The 24946-nt window shown below is 37.1% G+C and overlaps 3 protein-coding genes and 1 long non-coding RNA gene across 4 annotated transcripts; 3 read left to right on the plus strand and 1 right to left on the minus strand.

Annotated features, from left to right (window-relative positions):
* The first annotated feature begins 5779 nt into the window (after window positions 1-5779).
* On the plus strand, window positions 5780-7218 carry LOC125189134 (F-box protein At1g30200-like). The gene has a single exon (XM_048086369.2). It carries the CDS (start codon window positions 5930-5932, stop codon window positions 7004-7006), a length of 1077 nt encoding a protein of 358 aa, XP_047942326.1. The 5' UTR covers window positions 5780-5929; the 3' UTR covers window positions 7007-7218.
* A 4955-nt stretch (window positions 7219-12173) lies between these two features.
* Window positions 12174-14716, plus strand: FIS1B (Tetratricopeptide repeat (TPR)-like superfamily protein). Its single transcript, XM_048083588.2, has 5 exons — window positions 12174-12393; window positions 13460-13598; window positions 13838-13959; window positions 14204-14267; window positions 14381-14716. Exons 1-5 carry the CDS (start codon window positions 12301-12303, stop codon window positions 14467-14469), a joined length of 507 nt encoding a protein of 168 aa, XP_047939545.1. The 5' UTR covers window positions 12174-12300; the 3' UTR covers window positions 14470-14716.
* Window positions 14717-16552: 1836 nt separating this feature from the next.
* Window positions 16553-18081, plus strand: LOC148926651 (uncharacterized). Its single transcript, XR_016130285.1, has 2 exons — window positions 16553-16906; window positions 17523-18081. It is a non-coding gene; the product is annotated as an uncharacterized LOC148926651 (long non-coding RNA).
* Window positions 18082-18710: 629 nt separating this feature from the next.
* On the minus strand, window positions 18711-19977 carry LOC125189514 (B2 protein-like). Its single transcript, XM_048086787.1, has 4 exons — window positions 19584-19977; window positions 19113-19213; window positions 18819-19010; window positions 18711-18752 (listed from the first exon to the last, which is right to left on the minus strand). The coding sequence occupies exons 1-4, from the start codon at window positions 19975-19977 to the stop codon at window positions 18711-18713; spliced, it is 729 nt and encodes a 242-aa protein (XP_047942744.1).
* Window positions 19978-24946: the final 4969 nt, after the last annotated feature.

The raw sequence follows: 24946 nt of genomic DNA on the forward strand, positions 1-24946 counted from the left end.
TATTATTATTGTGTTATTAAATACACTGGATGAAGTAACATTACCAACAATAATCAATCCTTAATTAGTAGCTGTGGCAGCATCCTATATTATGGCCCAACAAATTAATTGATGAACCATAACTACTATTATTGATGCATTCACCTAATAATCACATTCAAATTTAAGGTGTCCAAATCAAAAGACCACAACCGAGTTGCTTTTGTAAGAACATAATCATGCCTAGCATATCCAACATTAATTGAGTTGTTGGACTAATTTCCACATACTACTAATTATAATTTATAATTATAGGTCACTTTTTTTAATGTTTATTATAAGATGTTAACTGCATATCCATAAAGATGAAACCTTGGTCACGTAATATAAAGATGTGATTCATATTGCATCATCTACAATGAAATATCTAGAAAATATCCTTGCATGGAAATTACTAGTACTTTATAAATATCACCAAATAAAAGCATGTTACAAACAGAGAAACTGTAATTATTCTATTAAAATGTATTTGAAATAAATTCTTATATAATTAATCATAAAATCAGAGCAAAAAGAGAAAAATAATAAAAAGTTGATGATAAAATAAAATAAAATCATACCGCAACACTTATTTATTACAAAAATGTTTTAAGATAGCTACAAATGTAGCAGTGTAGTATTTTACATGGACAATTGTTACAAAATTCACTAATACTAGTATTTTATGTAATGTTGCAAAAGTATAAATATTTAAAATCCAATTAATGCAATTTCCTCGACCTAAATTAATATTGTCCATACCTACTAGCCTACTAGTTGGAGAATAATGATAGTCGAAATAATAGCAATTCAAGATTGGGTTGCTTTTTTCTTTAGTGGTATGGCTAGGTGGGATCGATAGTGGTTACCAAATAAATAAACGAAAAATAATTAAATACGTTTAGATTTTGATAGTACATACAATGCATTTAGGGTAATTTTAATGTTGAAAGTTGGCCAAAGCATATTGATGTTTAAATAAATAAATGTAGCTGGATTTGGCATTTGTAGACGTGGCAATTATTACTCCATTGCGCACAATAAATTCATGCCCCATCTAGTAGCCCAATATATATACTCTCTCTATCTACATTTTATATTGATATATATTTCCTTTAAATTGGGACAATAAATTCTAATAACTACAGAATGATAATAAATAGTGTTTATGTGATTTACCTTGCACATCGTTCATTATGAATATATCTCACTATTAAATAGTATACCAACTAATTCGATCAGATTTTTGTATTATGCTTAGTACTTATTAGTTAGACAATCAATGTTGTGTATCTAACAAGTTTAATTCATGGAAAAATACATCTATAGGTTCTTGTACTAACACATTTTATTTCATTAGTTTCTTGTTACAATTTTTTGTTTCAATATTAAATCCTTATATACTAGTAGTAATCATTTTAGTGTAAGAAGTTCATTTGTCATATCTCTATTTAACGAACTTAAAAATTTAACTAATTTCCTAGTGTTAATTAATTAATTAATTAATTTACTCTCTTATTAATTTTGAAATTAATTGAATTGCAATATTGAAATAATTAGAAACATGAAAATTTATAAGTTGATAACAGAATGGTATTAATTTCTCATTTCCCAATAAATAAATAGAAGAAAAATATAAATTTAATTAAACTAAGAAAAGTTAATTAAATTTTGATACCAATCAAATAAAGATTCACCTTAATTAAAACTATTATTATAAGGACCTAACGAAACAAAAAATTGTTAAATAATCAAATGAAATAAAATGCATTAGTACTTACCATGATGTTGTGAAATAGTAAAATTTATGAAAATAACTAATTAAATAAAATGTATTAATACAATACCTCTATAAAAACACACATACATAGCAACTCATAAGCCGCACATGATTTATGAGTAGCTTATAGTATTTTTTTCTTCTTTTAATATTCAATACAGCAAATAATTATGAGGATCATCAAATTTATAATTAACACAAAAAATCAAAGTTTGATTGATTAATTCATCATCTCTTTGAAGTAAAAGGGAGAAAAATATGAATTGGACTTTCATGTTTCTGTAATTTAATATAAATTTGATCGATGACCTAGACAGCAATTTTTGAAGTATTAAAAAATGTACAAAATTTTGAAAAATGCTGACATGATATAAATGTTTATGGTATTAACTAAAGGCAACGATATATCTACAACTTATTGCACACTTACTACTAGAGCATGAAAAAGATGAAAACAAAGAGTTCTCATTTAATTTAGGTATTGTATATCACCACACGCATTTATTATAAAGTAATGCCTATCTTTTCTTTATAGTGGAGTAGTATATGTTATGTGCTTATATGGCCAACTATAGAAAAATAGGCTATGAAAAATTGTACCCAAAAATTAAACACCTTACCAATCAAGTTATGGCTCGCCTCCCTTTCAGAGTACTTGAGCATTTTTATTTATATAAAAAAAATATATACAAGGTCAGCCAAACACTCTCTAAATTAGGAATAATAAATTATGCGGGTTTCCGAATCTGAACTATTGATGATTGTGTCATTATGAAGTCAACTTGATAACGACTTAATCCATAAGAACAAATCTGAATTCGACACGAAGTCGTTAACATCCCAATATAATACGGGTTACACGGTAACGACACAAATCTGATTTACAAGAATATAACCTTATAATACACGATTAAAACATGATACTCTTTTTTACCCTTGTTACTTGAGTCACTTTTTTTTACACTCACTTTAATAAATGATATAAGTAGTTAAAGTGAAGATATAGTAAATTAAGAGATAGAATACATACATGAACACTCTTTACTACATTATTAACCCAATTTATACAATTACTACGTATAATTTTTAAAAACTGAGAGATTTAATTACTTAAGATTAATTTAATCGGATTAGTTTAAATCAAAATATTTGGTTACTTTCGATCAAATTAAATCATCAAATTTAATTACTTTATAACTAATTAGATAAAGAGATTTAATTAAATACGGAGATCAAACCAATTAATTACAAGGGGCTAAAACACACTTGGATAATAATCCACACCTTAAAATGAATCATCCCCGTCTCTTAAAAGCAGGCCCGATCGATCCCTTAATTAATTCGTAGCCCATCCATAAAGAAGACTAACCCAACTACTCAAATAAAGATGAGGCCCAGACATTTTAAAGAAACTGAGGCCCAACTTGTAAATAGCATCATCTCACAAACATTAGGCTGAAATAAAATAATCATCGGGCCTAAATACTGGCCCAACACATTGAATAAATATTGTTTTGTTTTTCTCTTGTGAGATTAAGGCCATTGGAAACATTCATAGCACAGTTTACTTGCTTTTCTTTGCATGGTTTTAATATTATGCTCGGAAAGATTATTCTCCGGAAATCGAACCATCGCACGTGTTCTAAAAATTTCGTTTAGATTCCGAAAATTAATGTATGCATATTCGTATGTGTTGTTCTACATTGGCATCAAAGCCGTTGTATGCTTCGATTCTTATACATTTTCATTTTTAAAATTTGAATTTTTAAATTTTTTTGAGATCGAGTCATTTTTCATTCGATAACATGGGTGCACTATATGGGCTTGTTCGATCTGAAAGATTATATTTCATGAGATTGAATCGCAATACTTAATCCCAGATTGATAATCATATGATAATAAGTTACACTCAACCCCCTTCCAACTAAAATAACTCAACAACTCAATCCAAAATGGATAATCATATGATAAAGAGTCATGACAACCGAACGACACCTATATGTTTGGTGTCTGGTTTTTTCGTGCTTCCGAATTACGTCGCATTAACGGCGAGAAATGTCCGGAAGAATGTTGGAAGTTTTCTTCTAAAAATTGTTTAAGTTTGGTCTGGGCCTTGCCAAATTTTTTGGAAGACCCAGTACGTTATTTTCAAAAGTCTTTGTTTATGGGCCGACGAAGAAACTCATGTTGTTTTATTTAAAGTAATAGTCATAATATTTACTAATGGCTATGAAAGAACCGGCCTCAATTTTAGATGATGGCTATACAATACTAGTACTAGTTATCAATATATCATAATCCTTATTACTAGTTACATTACCAAATTATCTACTATTATATGCTAACATGGATGTAATCAAATTCTCCCTATGTTCCATTCGAAATGAAACGTTTTCCTTTTTTATTTATCCCATTAAAAATAAAATGTTTCTAAAAATAGGAACAATATTCTCTCTACTTTTTTCTTCTCTCTTACTTTACTCTCTCTTCATTAACTCACAAAACAACACTACATAAAATCCTGTGTCGAAAAGCAAATGTTGCATATTTAATGGGACGAAGGAAGTACAAACTTTAAATATTGTACAAACTTCAAACTATGATCTGGACCGTTAAAAAATGTTAACACAGTGTCAACGGTTGATGATGCTGTGTTGACATTGTGTAAAATTGTATTGACATTTTTTGTTGCTGTTATTTTATCACTTATTGACATTTTTAATGATTCGGATTATAGTTTGGAGTTTGTACAATATTTAGAGTTTATATTTTATCACTATCTCTAACATTGATCACCGCCGACGCCAATTGTTAAGAAATAACGAGCACAATCAACACAACACGATATTTACTTAGTTTGGTCACAAAGATATGAACGAAACTGTGGGCAATTGGTGATCAAATATGTTGTTTCGTTTGGTAGGGTTAGTGGGGCATGGGCATGTATGTGATCTTTAATACTCAAGAAAAATGTGCAATCTTAACTTAATTCAGTTACGACCAAAAAGTAGGCGGTCTATCAAATTTGGTGTTCTATCCATTAGTCAAGCAATAAACAAACATCTAGATAAGGCCTCCACGTGGCACCTTTGTTTAGCCAATCACCTTTTCTATCACACGCTTCCCACTATTGACCTTCCTAATTAGTAGTACTCCACTAATACATTTAGGTCAAAAGTCAAAACCTTTGCGATTTCAACGAAAAACAAGTTATTATGTTTGGACTATAGATGCCCATAGTTCTGGAATCAGCATAAAGTCTGGAACCGCTAGTTTCGGTTTTAAAAATTGCAGAATCAAAACCGAACAACAAGGGTGTTTTGCAATTACGGTTTCAGTTTCGAATTGACGATATTTTAATGACTTTTCACGATTTCAAATTGTCGGTTTCCGGCACAGTTTTTTGGCTACGGAACCGGTGGTTTCGGCACCATTTCGGTTCTGAAATTTTGGAACCCAACCCGACCCATAGTCTCAAAAGTGACAGGTTAGGTTTCATTTAAATCTCACGGTTTCAGTTTCGTGGTTAACTGCTCGAACTGTAAACCTTGGGCATCTCTAGTTTGGACTATATCCAATTGTAAATTTGACTATATTCTATTGCAATTTTATTAAAAAAATATACATGTTTAAAATCGAAGTTACGTTTTTATATTTCATGTTTTCCAGTGCGGTAACATCGATTAAATAGGAAAAAAAATATATTGTGCTAATTCTGTATGGTAATAATATCATAAATATTCATTATATTTGGCAAGAATTCTGTAACCTACAAAAATGTAAACGGAGTAGTAGTGTACTACTCCTAAAAAACAAAGAGAATATACAAGTGAGCATGTGCTATACTTTTTAAAATAACCAAATAAATAGTAAAAATGAAATACGGTATTACTATGAATCTTCAATCTTTGGCTTCATACGCATACTATAAAGTAAAAACCAGTGTGTATATTTATAGGAAGTAGCAAAGAAAATTCATATGATAGGCGTGGCCCCACCATCTCTCTCTCTCTACAACTATCTTATCCCCAAACTCAACCCAACCCTTAACCGCCAATTCAACTTCTTCTTCCCCAATTTAAGCTTACCAATTCTTCCCACTTTCTCCACTCTAATTCTTCAATTTCAATCATGAATTCCACCTCCCAACAAGCTGTTATTGATTCCGCCGATTTCTTCGATTGCTTGCCGGACGACGTCGTCTTGTCGATTTTCGGCAAATTGCAAGACGCCAAATCGCTGTGCCTGTCCATGTCCACCTGCAAGCGCTTCCGCTCCATCGCCCCGCAGGTCGATCGAGTCTTCCTCCCGATCCCTCCGAACAAGTCCGACGCCAAGGATTCCGATCGGAAGAGTTCCTTCAAAAATCTGGTGATCCGAGCGTTGACCAAGCCCTTCCTTCTGATTTCTCAGATGATCAAACTCAAGCCCAAGCCCGAGGAGAATAACGACCTAGATTTCTACTCCTACTACGTCCCCAACCAGATACTGAAGAATTTCCAAGGAATCCGCGGCCTCCATCTCCGGCTGCCCTGCCACGGCAATCACAAGCATAATCCGTCCAGGAATGGTAAGAATCCGACGACGTTGCTGAAATGGAGAGCTGAATTCGGGCGGGAGCTGCACAGCTGCGTGATTTTGGGGGCGAAATCGTGGTCGGAGAAGGATAGGGTTGAATCGAGCGAGGAAGAGGCGTCGTCGTCGCGGGTGATGGCGGACGACGAGCTGAAGCTGCGGATCGTGTGGACGATATCGTGCCTGATCGCTGCGTCGGCGAGGCATTACCTGATGCAGGAGACGGTGAAAGGGCTGAAGATGATCGAGAGCGTGGTGGTGTCGGATGAGAGCGATCAGGGGAGGCTGTGTATGAACAAGGAGCAGATTGAGGAGATTCGGCAATCGAGCAAGGTGAAAGGAGATGATGAGACGACGGTGGAGAGTAGGAGCAGAGTGCCGGCGCTGAGGATGAAGATGTGGTATTTGGATCGGCTGGAGGTGCCGGGGTCGGGCAAGGTCATGGAGGGGGCGACGCTCGTGGTTATAAAGCCGGCTGGTGGGGGAGAGGACGAGGCGAAGAAGGGCCGGAGTGATGCGGAGATGGTGGCGGACGCGTTTGAAGGGGAAGGGGAAGGGAAGGTGATAGGTGAAGCAGTTAGGAAGCTCATGGTTGCCAAGAAATGCTATGTTTTGGAGATGAATTCGTTTTAACACATTATTACTTTTACTTGGGAGTTAATAAGAGATTCAGATTTCACACATTCTTGTCATACATTCTTTGCATCAAATAGAAACACGAGTACAATCAAGTGCTAGAATGAAACTGCTATAAAATCTTGTGATGGATATGGTTAGACGAGAAACGAAACTTGTATACAAAAGGGGAATCCTAACTAGAATTCTTACATTCTTCTTCTTTTTTATCCCTCTATGTCAATGTTCTGTGGCAGCAACTATTATACACAAAGTTGAGCAAAAGGAATAGAAAATCTGTGTTATGGTTGAAACAGGATTTATAAATTGAGTTTTTGGCTGGAAATAAAAAGTATGCAGATCAGCTGATGTTGAGGATAGATATGAGCAGAACAGAACACCTTGCTAAAGAAAGGACATAGACATAGGACTCTGATCAATACCAAACCAGTCTTAAACCTTAAACGCCGAACAACATTATTATAAGACAACCTGAAGTTCACTATAATGAACTAATAACAAACTTATAATGAACTTATTTTTAAATTATGCTAGATGATGCCATTGTTTTTAAATCTTTGAATTCCCTATAATAAACTATAAATAAAGATGTAATGAACTCCGCGTTGTTTTATAATGATGTGTTCGGTGTGTAATATTTAAAACTAGTTTGGTATATAAAACAACCAATAGACATATCCAATCCACAATCTTTTTAGTATTTATTAATATTTGATTTTTTCTTTTTTTTTTGGAAAGAGAAAATATTGAGGAATTGGTCTACTGATATACACAAATATAGACGTCCCAATGTATAAAGAAGAAAATGAAATTGACAAATTCCTGATATAGCTTAAGCAATAAGGAAAATGGAGTTTATGAAATAGGCAGAATAGTCAAGGTAACGCTTTTCAGTATTTATTGTATTGATATAAGTGCTCATAAATGAAATCATTTAAAAAAAAGAATGGAGCAATCTAAACAGAGGCAGCCAGAGACTTCTGTATTGAGAAGTGTAGGTATAAATATAATAGTTGCCTTGTTTCACTTCTAGATTCTAATGAGAATAGTGAGATAGACAATCTTGTTGCAAAAACAAAATGATTGGCCAGTAGTGGCTTTTCGAGAAATAGTGTGTAATGTTGAGAAGAAGAGAAGAAAATCCTTTTCAGTTTGTCCTCCAACAAGTTTGAGCAGTTGGATTTGGCTGTAAAGTCTAAACAAAGAATCCAAGCAACTACATAACAAAAAACAAAAAAGGGACTTCCTAGCTATTGGAAGCATTAAATATCTAAGTTGAAATATGTAATTTATTCTATTAGCAATTCAGAATTTGCCAAGAGAGAACTCATCAGTGAAAACAAGAATGAACATAACTGATCCAACATAGAGAAAAAAATGCTGGAATAACATAAATTGAATAGCATCAGACACCAGTTACATTGCTTGGGGCTGTTATGCAGTCTTTACTATTAGTAATTGTCACATATTGTCTAGTTTATTAGGCTTACTTATCATTTGTTGCGTCCTAATTATTCTTCTATTATACATATTGTCCTAAGGTTAGAAGGGAGGGGTGTCGAATTATACGGAGTAGTATTTTTCGGTTTTCCCTTGAAGGGAAGAGGGCCTTCTTTTGAAAGAGTTATCTTTATAATTATTGTATTTTGCTTTTCACTTCCAAAGTGTTCGATAATGTTGGACGAAGATTGCATCAAATCCGGAGGAAATATTTGTGATTAATGTGTGATTGTATTCTTAGAGTTTTCCTAGTCCTATATAATGGATTAATGGTACTCCATGTATAATGAAATTATCAGTGAATAATACACAAAACCTATATTACCGATCCTTTTATCAGATAAGTTTCCATTTGCTTCTTTTTTCCAATGGAGGGGCAAATGCATATGCCACATAGTTTGCAATTTCCCCAATAGAACTTAGAAGCTTCAGTACTTAAAGAGCAGTGATATTACTCCAAATTCTGTACAGTAATCACATTCTGAACATTCCTTATCTAACTTTATAAGGTGAGTTAATCACTTAATCTAGAACAACGAGTTAAACTTGTAATACAACAACATTACAGTGCTACATAATTGCATATGTAACTAGAAATATTATCAAACAGGAAATCAATAAAAATTGATGGACGAAATGGATAACCTAAATATGCATAAACTAAATTACGACACGAATTGGATGGACGAAAAAAAATGACTCAATGGTGAGCATTCCTTTATTCATAGTATCAAGCAAATGAAGGGGTAACTATATCATTTATACAAAATGTTTCACGTTAATTTCATATTGGTACAAAATGTTTGAAGTTTGCATAAATTATAGGAAGGTTTCATTCACGTTCAATTTAATATATTCTGTCGTATGTGTTTGAACGTTTTTGAAAATGAAACATTGATGATTTTTTTTACAAAGATAAAATAATAATAGAACCTTTTATATTAAAATGAAGTATTGAAGAAATATTTTATACTTCGCATAGGAAAAATGTTAATGGTGTTTAAACATAAGAGCATTCCCAATGGAGGTGGCGAATTCTCGGCGATAAATCGCCGGTTATCGCCGAATTATCGCCGGCCATTGTGGCGAAGTCGGCGATAATTCGGCGATAATGTTGCCGTTGCTTCGCCGAGTGGCGTTCTAACGCCGGATTATCGCCGAGCGATCGCCGGCCACTGTGGCGACGCTCGGCGATAATCGGCGATAATTAAAATTTTTTTTTTTTTTTTTTGAACCCAACGGCTATTTTACATTCCACCCCTATAAATATTTCCTCCACTTCCTCCATTCATCACCCACAATCTTCATTCTCTCCATTTTCAATCTCTTCTCCCAATCTTCAATTTTCATCAAAATTATGAGCTTTTGGAAGAAAAGTTCCCGATCGGGTAAGGATAAGGGTAAGGGGAAAGAGTCGAGTTCACAAATTCCCAACACGGATGAAGCAAACGAGCAGTGGATGCAGTCGTTGTTGGCGATGGGTTCTCCTCCCGGCCAACTTCCATACGGGGGTCCGTCTCCTTTGCAGACTCCTCCGGCGCGGAGACTTTCTCCGTACTTCAACTCTGCCGGCAGAATGCCCTTTCCAGCCGACGATGTGTATCGGCCCCAGTTCGACACCCCCGGATCAACCCCAGGCGACCAAGAATCTCAGGCCGCGACACTGAGCGCGGAGGACTTCGAGGTGGAAGAAACGCCCACCGAGCCGCCTTCTAGGAGCGGGAGGGGGAAGGCGCCGGCGTCGTCGGCTGCGACTGATACGGGTTCCGATGAGAGGCCGAAGCGGGTAAGGACTACTTACACTCTGCAAGAGTCCGAGCTGATAGCCGACTGCTGGGCGGACACGTCACAGGACGCGGAGCGCAGCAACTACCAGACTGAGATCATATTCTGGGAGCGGATTGCCGCGAAGTACAGGAGCCACAAGACTGCCTCAATGAAGGACCATGGCAGCGAGGCGATCCGTCGGCATTGGGAGCGCCTCATGAGGGACTGCGGGCACTTCAACGGTATTTATTCTAACTTGATGACTCACATGACGAGTGGCCAGAACGAGCACATGGTCCGAGATGAGGCCATCCGGATGTATAGTAGCCAGTACTTGTCGACGAAGGGCTTCAAGTATTGGAACATCTACGATAAGCTGAAGGATCTCCCCAAATTCCGGACGGGAATGCACGACGCGCTGCACGGGAAATCGGTGCGCTCGCGACTTAGCGTTTCGGAGAGCGAGGGGAGCGCGGCCCACATCGACTTGAGTGGGGATGGTCCGCACGAGCGCCCGGAGGGAGTGAAGAAGGCGAAGGGGAGGCGGAAGGGGAAGGGCGCAACGTCGGAAGTCGCGTCGGAATCCGTCATCGACTTAGAAAAAGCCACTTATTCGAGCAATGTCGCCAATCTGACCCAGATGTACACGCTGTACTTCACCGGCGGCGGGACCCCTGAAGAAAAGGCGGCCCTCTGGAAATGCATCCAACACCTGCAGAGTACGCTGGGGCTCGATCCCGACGCCCCTCCGGCCCCTCCGTCTTAGATTTTTTTTTTTTAAATCTTTGTTTATTTGCGTTTTTTATTTGTAGTTTTTTTTTTCTCGTTGTATTATATTTTCCAATGATTAATACAACGATGAATTGTTCATTATTAGTCTATTTATTAAATACATTTGTAGGGAAAATTAAATAATATAAAAAATAATGATGTAAAAATGAAATGTTGAGTTAGGGAGAAATAAGGGAGAAATAAGGGAGAAACCAATGTAGCACTTGGCTAAAAACTGGGGATAAATTTTGGTGCTGATGTGGCGCTGATGTGGCAGGAGTTAGGGAGAAATAAGGGAGTTTTTAGGGAACTCCATTGGGAGTGCTCTAAATAACTGAAAGTATTAAATGAAACATTTAAGAAAATGATATTTATTGAGTTAAATGGAAAAAATAAACTAGGATAGAGGATGAAATCAGGGGCGGAGCCATGAATTTATAGGGACGGGGGCAAATTTATCCATGAAGAAAATTTTAAAACTTGAGGAGGGACATTTACTGAAAAATTAAAAGAAATAAATTATATGAAAGATAATATTTATATAGGGGAGAAAATGTTAGGTGGGGCAAATGCCCCTCCTAAGGCATGAATAGATTCGCCCGGATGAAATATGAGAGAGAGTAAAATAGGGGAAATTAGATATTAGTAGTATGTTTTTTTACTAAAAATGAAAATTAATCACTTGTAGTAGGATAAAAAATAAATTGAAAATTAATCAATTGCGATGAGACAGAGGGAATATGATTTATGTAAACTTTAATCTTTTTTTACAAATGTGTAACATTTTATACGAGCTGTGTAATTATCCTGAAAGAAGGATGAAAATAAGAATCGCTAGTTTATTTCCTTATCCATCCATTGTAGCAAGAAGGACATTAGTATTTATTTTGTTAATATTCTCTAAAAAGAGATTTTAGTGATTTTATTTTAATTTCAAATTTTTGCGTAAAAAGAAACTTAAACCAAAGTTCAAACTTTGCGTATTTTATTTCAAATTTTTAAAAGAAGTTCACACTAAATTGTGTATTGTAATCTGAATTTTTTAAAAAATGTGTGCAAAATTAGAATTCATCTATACTTATTATTCTTATAAATAGTGATGCAAATTTAAAAAAAAAATAAAATGACGGTGGTGCTAAAATAAGAGAATTTGGTCGAGCGTCAACACACGGAGAATCGGTTTCCAGTTCAAAACCTTTTCCAAAAATTTCATCAAATCAGTTGCTTCAAATTGCGTCTACCGATTTTTCGAAATGGATAAGAAAATTGGGAAATTCTTCGATTCCGTCGGCAGCTTTTTCACCGGCGCCGACGTGATTCCTTGGTGCGATTCTGACATCGTAGCTGTAAGTATTGCTATCACTTGCTTTCGAACTTCGTTAGTGAGAGGTTTTTTAGCTGGATATGATGGATTTATTGTGAATTTACTAGGGTTTAAGAGGTATCAGAGTCATGAATTAGTCATCGTATAGTAGTATAACCGCGTGATTCGCCTCCAATTGTGATTGATTTGGTTGTGATCATGTACAAATTAATCAATGATCTTAGAATTTACATTTAAAACGGGAGATGTGAACGGATATTGCAGATGTGTGAAGTACTATTCTCTACTGATATCATTTACTGTTTTTATGATGTTTTGAGTTGCATTTAGTTGCTTGATTGGGTAATCCTGGAATAAATGGTGTTGTTTTATTAAAATGAAAAAATAGCTAAGTTATTCTGAATACTTTCTTGCTCGTCCTTGACTGTTTCAGCATGATTTAATGGATAAGATGGAGGTGGTCTAGTTTAATACTGATTTGTTCTCTATTTTTTCTATTTTTGTAATGAAATCGGCCAGTAGGCTGTGGGTAGTATGCCTGCCGAGTTCATATTACAGTATGTTGCAATATCTTCTTAGTTTACATAGATTTTGTTTCTGTCGCCCTTGGCCCTCATGTATGAAACTTTACATTATAGTTGCAGCTGTAATGGTGAATATCTTCACATTAGCATTTACAAGCTACCTCAAGGTAATTTGTGTGGTGTCTAGCCCTCTTGTAGATTAGATGGCTGTAGGGTATACATCAACTCTGAACATCATTTTGTGTTCTGCGGTTTCGAGAAGTAGTGAATGAATATGCGTTGGAAGTTTATAAAGTGTTCCATTAGCTTATGTTGTTTGCTTCTTAGATTCAAATAGATTACAGATGGAGATTAGGATGTTGATCTTTAGGAATCTCATTTCATTGTATGTTGAAGACTTTTTTGCACGCGTAGTTGTATTACAGTGTGATATATTGTTCCAAATATATCGGTCTAGGCTTCTGATTCTGGTGTCTGCTCTAAATGTATTCTTAGCTGTTCCTCTACATGTATTCATTTCTTGCTGTTTGCTGAAGCATATCTCTGAGCATTACATCTCTACAGGCCTGTGAACGTGAGGTTGCTGAAGCAGAGAATGGTTCCTCTGATAAGCTAAAAAGCGAAAGCATCATGCGCTTGTCTTGGGCCCTGGTTCACTCTAAAAGACCAGAAGATGTCCAACGTGGAATAGCTATGCTTGAAGGTTATATAGAAGAGTTGATCTTTGTTCTCTCTCTCTCTCTCTCTCTCTCTCCCCTGTGTGTTAGAAAGCATATTTTGTTTGTACCTCAAAGAAATTTTATTCCTTCATCACTACCTTGTGCTTTTATTATTTCTTATTTAATGTCTTCTGCTGACCATCGTGTATTTGCTCACACTGTTCTTCCTGATTGTGTAAAATTAGGCTTCACAATCTCGACTGATGAAACTTACTTCCTGCAGTTTCTCTAGCTGACTCTAACACCCCCCTGCAAGAGAGGGAAAGGGTGTATCTTCTGGCAGTTGGATACTTTAGAAATGCGGAATACTCTAGGAGCAGGCAGATTGTTGATCGCTGCTTGGAGGTTAGAATTCTTTTAAACAATCATACTTGAAATACAGTTGTGTATTAGACTACCATATCTCTATTTTAAACATTTATCAATTATTAATTTTGAGATTTTTTTGCCATGTCCGTGCATTTTTTATATTTAAGACGGCATTGAACGCATCCAAGAGCTTGTATTATTCCATTAACTTCTAGTTTGGCATGCCGTATTGGTATATAACTGGTAGATTTGTGAAGTAAAATTTGGTTGGAAAATACAGATTGCACCTGACTGGAAGCAGGCCTTGACCCTGAAGAAAGCCATTGAGGATAAAATTACAAAAGGTAAAGCCTCGTGTTTTATGTATTGCTTACCTACTCGTATGAACGCCCAACACAAAAAATTATGCTGCACCAAATTCTTAAAAATGTGTTAATAAATGAAATTTTTGATATAGATGGAGTAATTGGCATTGGTATTGCTGCAACTGCTGTTGGACTTGTGGCTGGTGGTATTGCAGCTGCTTTTTCAGCTCGCAAGAAGTGAAAAACACTACGATGTAGATGACGATGATAGCAATGCTATGTGAGTTTTAAAGGTCTTTTCCTTCTACAGAAGTACTATTGTAAATTTGGAATTAATCTCTATTTCCATGTTCATTACTGAAGTAATCTGCTGTGTGGGATTTGGATTCATTGATACTGTGACCACCCAAACGAATTGATCCTTATCAACTGCTTTTTAGGATGCAAGGATATTTTAAATGATTGCAATATTTTGGTTTGAACTTTCATACTATGTTGTTTTCTTATTTAATCTTTTACATAGTGAGTGAAATAATATGAACAATATATACATATGTTGATTGTAGGAAATATGAAATTCATATAGTGCTACTACATAACACAACACAAAATAGGTACATGAATTGATATACACATTTAAAGGAAAATAAACTGAAAAAATTGTTCACCTTCTCCCTAAATATAATCAGCCGCTTCTGAAAAACTGTTCATCTTCTCCCCAAAATTTCCAAATCAAATTAAATTTATTACGACTGCTGATGTGTCAAGTTAATTTCCATAAATCCCTCCCTTTTATTTGTAATACCCACACGATTGTTAAGACAACTGGAAAATCTGAATATATTCTCCTTTTGATATTCTTGTCTCCCCTGCACAAATCTGGTTTTCAGTTTTTAACCTTCTCGACTACCTTCACCTTCCCATTCTAATCTAAAAACTCTCCTTTCTTGGGAAAATGTTGAAAACAATTTTTTCTCAATCTCTTTTGGTTTAAATTGATGTACGATGGACTGCTATTTTCATTAATAAGATTGCAAGTTTTGAAATTGGTTATCGCATAAAAGGAAAAGGATTTCAAAATGAGTTCAACTGTGTTGACTATCAATGTTTATCTGCAAAGACCAATTTTTTCAAAACTAAATTTGCAAAATCTATTTAAATTTTATGAAATTTTTGGTAGAAACTCATTTGATGAAAAAATTGACTGCACAATTCTGTTAATGTGTGCACAACTAAATCCAATTGAATTGAGTGAATAATTTGGAATTCATTAAATTATGAGAAGCTATGCTTTCATAGTGAGAAAAAACACTCGTGAGTGAGGTTGAAGAAGATATAAGATATGTGAAATATGCAAAATTTCCATATATTGCGTGTCTTGACCATTGAATATTTTCTCAAGAAAACTAGGCTAATTATTTATCATTATACTTTAATAGATTCATTAATTAATTATTAGGCAAAAGTACCAAAATAAGTTGTGGGCTTAACCTAGAAAAAAATAGAGAAGAGAACAGCCTCCATTAAAAAAATAGTATTTCAAAGCTTGGAGCTTCACACTCATTGCCAACAATTGGTAAGCATGTTTTACATATCAAACACTACATTGAAAGAGTAACATAGTAATTGGCATTTTGTGATGCTCAAACTTGTAGTATATTATACTCCCCCGTCCCGCTTTAGGAGTCCCGGTTGAGGCCGGCACATGTTTTAAGAAAAAAGTGTTTAGTGTGTAATAAATAAATGTTTTAGTAGATGTTAGGACCCACTTTTAGTTGAGTGTCCAATAAATAAATGTTTTAGTGGATGTTGGGACCCACTTTTAACACTTTTTTATTAGTTGTAGTGGATGTTGGGACCCACTTTTAACACTTTATAGGTATTTTTTATTAATTTATCTCAACCGGGACTCCTAAAGCGGGACGCCCAAAATTGATCAACCGGGACTCCTAAAGCGGGACGGAGGGAGTAGAATTTAATTTGTTGAATTGTAATTTGGGAAATATTATGAGTTCGATTGGGGTTGGATTATGTGATGCTCAAACTTGCGGAGAGGATCTCATTATCCACTCATCATACTCCACTCTTACTCCATCTCTCACAATGCAATAAAATAATTCATCATCACTTGTTAAAATTGGTCATAATTATAATATTATTCTATTGCATTGTGAGAGGAGGAGGAGTGGATTGGTCAAACTTGTCTCATGACTATAAAATTTGGGATCTTGGGACTTGTCCAAATATTTATGCCTAAAGAAGTAATTGGCTTTTTGTCTGAACCAATGAAGATTTTTCAAAAGAGAGATGTCTTCTCTATGCATTGAGTTTTGCACAACTGATTAACGTTTTTTCTTTTTTGACACCAAATAATTCCTCTCAATCCTAATTTACGTTGGCAGAAAGCATGGCTTCCCACATTGCTAGCGTTCGATCTAAAAGTGGCTGTGTTAGTGTTGGTGTTCAAGTTCGTTCAACCTATTTAGGGCCCAAAGCTCTAATCTCCCACAAGTTTTATTTTTTTTTTCTTTCCCCAACTTGCATGTTTGTGTTTGTTTAAATAAATAGTGTGATCAATATTATTTGTAGAGAGGCGGCTCCTTTTAATATGAGTTTTAGACAACAAATCCTTTCTATCGGCAAAGACAAAGAAAGTCAACTTTTTAGTCGCCTACAAGGTACTATTTCTGAATATTAAATTGAATTCTATGTTTATTTATGTTTGCAAAGATCAATTCGAAGGACTAGTTAGACGATGATATCTGCGTAACCGAGACAAAATGTAGTCCATCATTGTTTTGCCTGAGCCTGGTTTTTTTGTGGTAGCGAAAGATATACATTATGTTACATTTTCCCGTAAAGAGGAAGTGGAAGATGATTGTATGTTCAGTGGGTGTAGCTGTAACAGTATACTTGATCTTACTGAAGAGGGGTCGGGTCATGCTCTTTTTAACCCAACAACGCTAGAGTATAAGATCCTCCCTGAGACCATTGTGGAATCTCACCTCAATCATTTGGAATGGGGTTTCACCATAGATCCAAAGATTACAAACTGCTGCATTTTGTATAAACCGTGAAAGATTATCACATTCACTTGTACTCACTCAAAACTAATTCCTGGAAGCGAATACTATTACCATCGACTGATGAGTTTGCGTTTAATTATATCTCTATAGCTTATTCTGCTTGCATAAATGGGCTTTTTTATTGTTCTCCTTGCCTTCGACCTTACTACTGAAACTTTCTCCACTTTACCCTTACCTGAATATTGTTGCTCCCCATTTTGTTTTATAGGTGCTTGTAAAGGTTCTTTAGACCACCCTTCTACTCGTGACTATGAACTTTGGATCATGGACAAGAGAATCTATTCGCAATACTAACGGTTGCGGGAGTATGAAGCTGTTACAATTTTCGCCGGATGGTAAGCTAGTGTATTTTGCAATCTACTCGACGGATATAATGGTGTATAATCGCGCCACTAGAAAGTTGAAGCCTCTTGGCGTCTATAGAGGTACGGGTTTTTTACAAATGGCTCAATGTTAGAGCACATTTTTCAAGTGGTGCATTGAGTAGATTTAGTGTTAGACCAATGTTGCAAGCAAACTCCATTTAGTTTATAAATTTTCCCTTGTCAACATTCACAATCAAGGATTTGTTCGATAGCCAAGCTTCTACATCAAAGACAGCAGAGGAGATAGGATAATAGTTTGTGTTTGGAAAAGAGGTGTATGGTTTTTGTTGCATTTCACCATAGCCATTTCGATTGCAGAGATTTGGGAGAAGAAGACATTCACTGATTGGTTGATTATACAAGATGTAAACAATGACTATTTATAGAGATTTTTTTAGAGTTGGTGATGGTTTCTTTGACTCAATAGAATGTTGTACCAAAAAAAAAAAACACCTTCTAGTTCAAACAAAATAGTACTATCACTCATGTCTAACATTTTAACACTGAATGCTAAAGAAAAAAGCTACAGGCTGAACTAGCCATGGTGAGAGTCTTAGAATCCTAAATAAATGGGCGATGGGCTAAGGGTGCAAAGGTTTACCATTACATATCTGTAGTAATTCTTCCAAGGAAGATCCACTAGCCAGGAACATAATAAATTATTTTTAAGGTACTTAGTCACATTCCATTAAGATTGTGGTCTAAACCAGATAACAATACAAAAAGTCACCTAAATTTCAAGGCCTTTGATGATGACAGAATAAAATTTCAGATGCTACGATCCAGTTTACTTACTACTTCATCTTCCTTTAGGCCTTTCACAGGAACCAAATGCTTTCCAACTTAAGATATTTAGTAATTACCTACTAAACACTAGCTTCATAGAGGAAAAAGAAGGACTGAAGTTAAGGTTCACAGATCAGTTAGTTCTCAAGTCTCACTATTATGTTCAATAGCACATCAATATCAGATTAGAAGTCATGTAAATTTGCAGTAAGTCACTTCAGACTCTGAGGCACTTCAGGAAAGACTCACACGCTAGCTTGTTCGAACAGACCAATCAAAACCGAAGTCTGCAATACCACAATAAAGAAAAGGAAAGTAAGTTCACATTTACTACTAACTAGAATGAAACTTACCTCATGTTCCGAAAGCTCAAGACGGAACTTTTTTGCATTAAACTTCAATACGTGCACAAAAGCATTTTTCTTTAGCGGCTTGCAAAGTTTCCTTATACGGATTCTCACCTGAGCAGGGAACCTTGATTCACCTTTGCACTTTTCATCTTTCCAAGCAGTAGGATCAAGGTTATCATCCCCAACACCATCTGCCTGAGAAAAATATAATTTAAATTGAGTTCACTTAGATTCCTACTATTCCTAGGAAGCATAAGCAATGCAGCAGTTGAACTAAAACGTAAAATTGCAATTCACCTCAAAAATACCATGCAGTCGCTGAGTGGTGTAATTGTAGAGAAATAGAGGTAAGCCATGCTTTATAGCCCTCACAGAATTAATGCATCTTCGTGACAAACCTACAGAAGAAATTTCCAATTATTTTATATTTTTGAGAGATTGAAATCATCATAGGAACAAATGGTATGAAGAAAGAACAGGAAACATCCCTCTAGCCGACCAACCAAACTCTTACAAGTTTACCAAGTTAGGAATTACTATATAGAAACAAAAGAAACTAGCCTAGCAATGCAAGTAGTTGGAACAACTAATTCATGATCATTCAATAAGCCTTTTAGCTGATTCACCTGGAATGACCATACATGGTCGATAACCTCCCGACCGGCATTTCATCTCAACCATTTCAAAACACCATAATAAGAAAATATTTAACCATCATTCAAATTTGAAAATATAAAACTACCAAAACATCAAACAACAATCACTTACCGAAGAGTTGTCTCTGCAAGTGTTCCTCCATTGTGTCATTGTTGCACATAAAGATGTATCCACCAAGGTTCTCATTCTTTGGGAGCATCTCAGCTTCGGGCAAAGAATGGCGTTCTTGCTCCATCTGTTTTTTTGAAGCGAGTATTACATACTTGGCATTGGCAGTCTTGGTATTTTTGGCATTCTGTTTTCTTTTACCTTTAAAAAGGAAGTTTGAGACCTCCAGCTCGCCTCCTTTTTTAACATTTGCATTGTTGATCTTCTGGTTCCCTAATATGATCCTTGCTGTTATGTAAGGTCTTCCAATATTCCTTCCAAACACATGCAAGTTTTCGAGAGACTTTCCTATGCGTCTTAATGCTGTACTCCTGAGCATTCGAGTTCCAACTACCATCCCTAAAGCTGAAAATAAATAAATAAAATTATAGTAACTAAAATTACAATTAATACTAAAAATTATATTAAAACTACAATGATACTACTTACTATCATCAATTGCTTGTCGACGTGCAAGAGCATAATATACATATACTAATGCCTCTACCCCCAGATCGTATCCATGCTCTATCCATTGGTAGCTTACGAACTTGAATGTTGCATCGATATTTTCCAGATCGGTTGCATCCGGAAAATATTTTAATATAATCTCTTCCCAAGCTTTAAAAATCTATAGAAAAAAAATTGTTAGATAAAACAATATACTTGTAGATAATTTTTTTTTATAAATTACAGTACTTACTTCCTTTAGTTGTTCAGGCTGATAAAGTCTGTCAAATTCTTCGTCTGTTTTATCTTTATTTTTTTTAACTTCACCTATCTTTATTTACAGAGAATCTGTTGTTTACCAAGACAACGCGGTGACGACTCCCAAGATGGAGTTTCTGTCGCTCGGCCCCTACAAGTCGGTGTCCAATGGAATCATAGATGCATGGGCCTCATACCTAAACAACATGGAGAATTTGAAAGCGCCCGAAACATTGTCCAGATTCTTTTTCTCAACCCAGACATTCGTGAATCAATATTTCTGCCCGAAGGTTTTTTTTTGTTATCAATTTATTTTGTGTGTTAATACTTGATATCCTTGTAAATCAGGATCACCCCCTCGTAGGCCAAGGGGCTGGAGGTGTTGGTCCAAGATTGTCTGACTTCTTCTGGACCAACCTTCTGAATGACACTTTGAAAACACCGCAGTTCAAATGGGAAAACTACGACCTGGTACCATTACTTGGTTTGCTTGAACATTACACATTACACATTATGCATTACACTTTAGAGCATCCGCAAAGCTGTCTCTTATCCGCCTCTTAACCGTCTCATCTCTTCACTATTCATGGGCCCCACTGTACTTTTCAGCTCATCTCTTAACTAAGAGACAACACCTGCATCCTTCCATCTCTTAACCATCTCTTAACTATTCATTCAATTTCATTTTTTATTTTTAATTCCAACAAATTCAATTAATAAAAACACACTTCATTAAATAAAATAAATATTACAATTTAAAAGCCTAAAAAATAAAAAAAAATACATAATTTAAAATTCTAAAAAATAAAAAAAAAAATACATAATTAAAATACTCTAAATTAAACTATAAAAACTACTCCGCCGGCGAATCATCATCCCCTGAAGTCGGCGGTGCACCCAAGTTCCCTATACCAAGTTGAGCTTTCATATACTCGATCCCGGCCATATGGGCTGAAACTTGGGCAGGAGTCATTTTTGAAAGGTCAGCCATCGTGGCGACCAGGTACATGGACATTAGGGTGTTCGAGCCCATGCCCGTGCCGGAGCATGAGCCCTCGCCCGCCTGGCTTGATTCGCCGCGGCCCCTCCCTCTCCCCCTCGCTCTAGCCGCCTTCGCCGCCTTGTTCCCTTGCGGCCGACGTCGTGTACCGGAAGAAGACCCCCCTGCATCATCGGTTGGCGTGCCCTCACGTGAGGTGTTGCCTTCGCCGCCATCACTAGACGAGTAGTGGCCACGCGCCGTGTGCTTCATGCATTTCGCGCCTGACTCGACACCGCCAGCCCACCTTTCAAGGTGGTGAACTTGTGACCAAACATCGACATGCTTGAAATCTTTACCGATGTCGTCTTTGAAGACCCGCAACGCCGCTCTCAGAATGTCGGCTCCATTGGCTCCGCTTTGATAATTCGCCTCTTCTCCCCTGTATATCGCGCAAATTTTTTTGACATCTCTGTCGCATCGGTCCCAATGACTGCGGAGCATCTTCACGTTGCGGGCAACGGTCTTCTTCGGCCTTCGTGCGTTGTAAACTTCGGTGAGTTTTTGCCAAAAACACTTGTTGGTTTGCTGATCCAAGCGTCGTACAGAGCCAACGTCTCGTCTTGGCTGTATGATTGATGGGTGCCGTCTCCCACAACCTCTTCCTCCGCTTCCTCCTCTTCCTCCTAGGCATTGACGCCGAGCCTGAGGCCGATCTTGCCGGAGCCGGAGCCTCCACTTATTGGTCAGTCAGGCGCCAAAAAGTTCTCCGAAATTTGGGATAATCCCGGCGATTGCCCGTACCTCTGGGGGGGGGGACGATAGTATGCATCCACATCAAAATGTGGTGTTTGGTACGCCGGCGGAGTGGTCGAGGCTTGGGTGCCCGGCGACGAACCGAGAGTACCCAAACAGTTGTACATGCTCGTCCAATCGTCGAACGAGTTCAAGTCGAACCCGCCGGAGCGCCGCCTGCCGGAGCCGCCGCCGCTGGAGTTTCCATCGCCGAACATTTTTTCAACAATTTGAGAGTAATGTTTGTGTGTAAAATGGAAGAGGAATGAGAGTAGTGTTTGTGTGTAAAATGGTGAATGGAGTATGGAGTATATTTATAGAATAATAAAAGAAATTTTTTTTAAAAAAAATTCGACCGTTTGAATTTTTTTTTATTAAATTCAAATTTTTCGAATTTATAAAAAAAAAATTATTACGTCATAATTCCGACGCCCACTCGCGGGTCGGCGAGTGGGCGTCACGCAATGCTCCAGCGCGCGCCACGTGGGCGCGCGCGTCGTCTCGCCAGCTCGAGGCCGGCCTCGCCGGCACGTGTCACGCGACGAGATGTCTCGTCTCGTCGAGACGAGACGAGCTTCGTAACGCTGTCTCGATGCTGGCTCGTCTCGTCGAGACGAGACCGAGCCAGCATCGAGTCAGCGTTGCGGATGCTCTTATGCATTACACAATATGCATTATGCAGTACACATTATGCAGTATGCAGTACACATAATAAATTAACCAGATAAACATCTTATATTCTATGTGGGTACATCATTTGTCATATCTAAACCTCATCTGTTTTTTCTGATGTAGTTTTTCTTCCCGGTGTACACCAACAAGTCTTACTATCTCATATGTTTCGATCTCCTTCACAACATAATGAAAGTCATCGACCATACACCTGCCGAAACGCATACGTGTTTCAGTACAAAGTATGGGACAACACCGTCTATGTTGGTACGATGTTTTTGTTATGTTTGTACTTTTAATTTCTTTGTCGTGTGTTATTCTGATTTTGTCGTATTTTGTAACGGCACGAATTCTTTGCTGAGGCCCTAGACAAGTGCAGGGTTCCTAAAGTAGCTGATCAAGTGCGCAACTATGCAGTCCATCGCTTGATACTGCCGTGGAGAAACAGACACAACCACACCGACGGTGGGGTGTATTTGATGCGGCATATTGAGACATAGTTTGGAGAATCAGACAAAGATTGGGATTGCGGTCTCATAAATAAAGGGTTGAAGAGCTTGACGATGTTGAGAATTAAGTACGTGCATACCATGCTGACTTGTAGTCACAACAAGATGACTACCGTTAACCAGGAAAGTGCATCGAGCCAATAGAAAGAACGACCGACTAAATTCTTCTTCGGAAAGTGGTTCGAAGATTATGGTTTATGAGTAGGGAATCTTCATGGATTTATGGTTTAGTAATGGATATTTGGTTTGAAAATATTTTGTTTTGGTTATGGAATACATTAGTCTAGTGGGATATCTGTTTTTTTTGTGGAACGTAGATAATGTTTTGCGAAACAATGTGGTAAGTAGTGCTTTGGGTTTTGTATGTGGTTTAATTGGGTTATGAAGGTATAAGCTGGACAAAGTCCAGGTAAAGGAGTTATAAGTTGGACGAAGTCCAGGAGAAAAAAAATTGGAGGCATAAGTTGGACGAAGTCCAGGAAAAGAAGAGGTATAAGCTGGACGAAGTCCAGGGAAATGCAAGGAGGGTATTGATACGATAGTGGCCGTAGACGGCACGAATCCCGACTGGGGCGACTCCGGTCGCCAACCTCAAGGCAAATCGTAGGGAAGTTCCCGATTCGGCCTAGGGTTTGGTTGCGGAATGGTTGTACGACGATCAACGCCAAGTTGAGTCTCAATCTGGCCATGGAAGCCAAGAGATGTTCCAAGGTCGCCGCTATAGGGTCCAGCGGCGCGGGTTCCGACAGTTGCAACACCACATGATGAAACGAGAGCGGTAGCGTCGTTGTCATCGGAAGGGTTTCCACACGAACCACGTCTGTTGCTGCAGGAGGGGGACATTGTTCGAGATGAAGGCACCAAATGTTAAGAGATTTGTTCCCTCAACGAGCGGCGATAAAGATAGAGGTAGTCGCCGGTGAGTTGCCGGTCGATCAAACCTAGGGTTTGTAATTTGCAGAAAAATAAACGGCAGAGAAAATAGGGTAAATATTGTTATATTCCTTAATGAATTAACAATATGCCCTGTTTATAGTCTAAGGACCCTAGATGGTTCGACTCTCTTTTGCGATACGGGAAAGAACTAATAAGAAAACTCAAAAAGGAGCATTGGTCGACCCATTAAACAATACTCCCTCCGTTCCATAGTAGTGGAGTCATTTTGTCATTTTTGTACGTTCCATAGTAGTGGAGTCATTTCCCTTTTTAGTAAAAGTCAACGCATTTCTTCTCATTTACTTTACTCTCTTCCTTATTTCATTTCCTACTTTATTCTTCCTTTATTAACTCACTTATCACAATTTTTCTTAGTTTTCGTGCCGAAAAGAAATGTCCCCACTACTATGGAACGGAGGGAGTATGTCCAATATTCTTAATAAAATAAATCAACAAAAATAAGCAATTAAAATAACTAACTTCCTGCGACAAGAACTACTCTTCATCGAGAGACATAATCCCCGAACTTCATCGGTCGTTTGGTCTGTCGACGAGGATATGCCCTTGGTTCTGCCACGGTCGGCGTGCTGTGCATGACGGTCTCGAATTCCAACAGAGCCTAGTCAGTTATATGCTCCCCATCCACCTGTTCAGCGATCTCGATATGAGACGGTGATGCAGGTTTACCCGTATCAAGGGACCTCGAGGGAGATTGCGAGATACCCTAC

The sequence above is a fragment of the Salvia hispanica genome, chromosome 5, assembly GCF_029641045.1.
Source record: "Salvia hispanica isolate PSC_SH4W2 chromosome 5, Shi_PSC_v1, whole genome shotgun sequence".
NCBI classification, from domain to species: Eukaryota; Viridiplantae; Streptophyta; class Magnoliopsida; order Lamiales; family Lamiaceae; genus Salvia; species Salvia hispanica.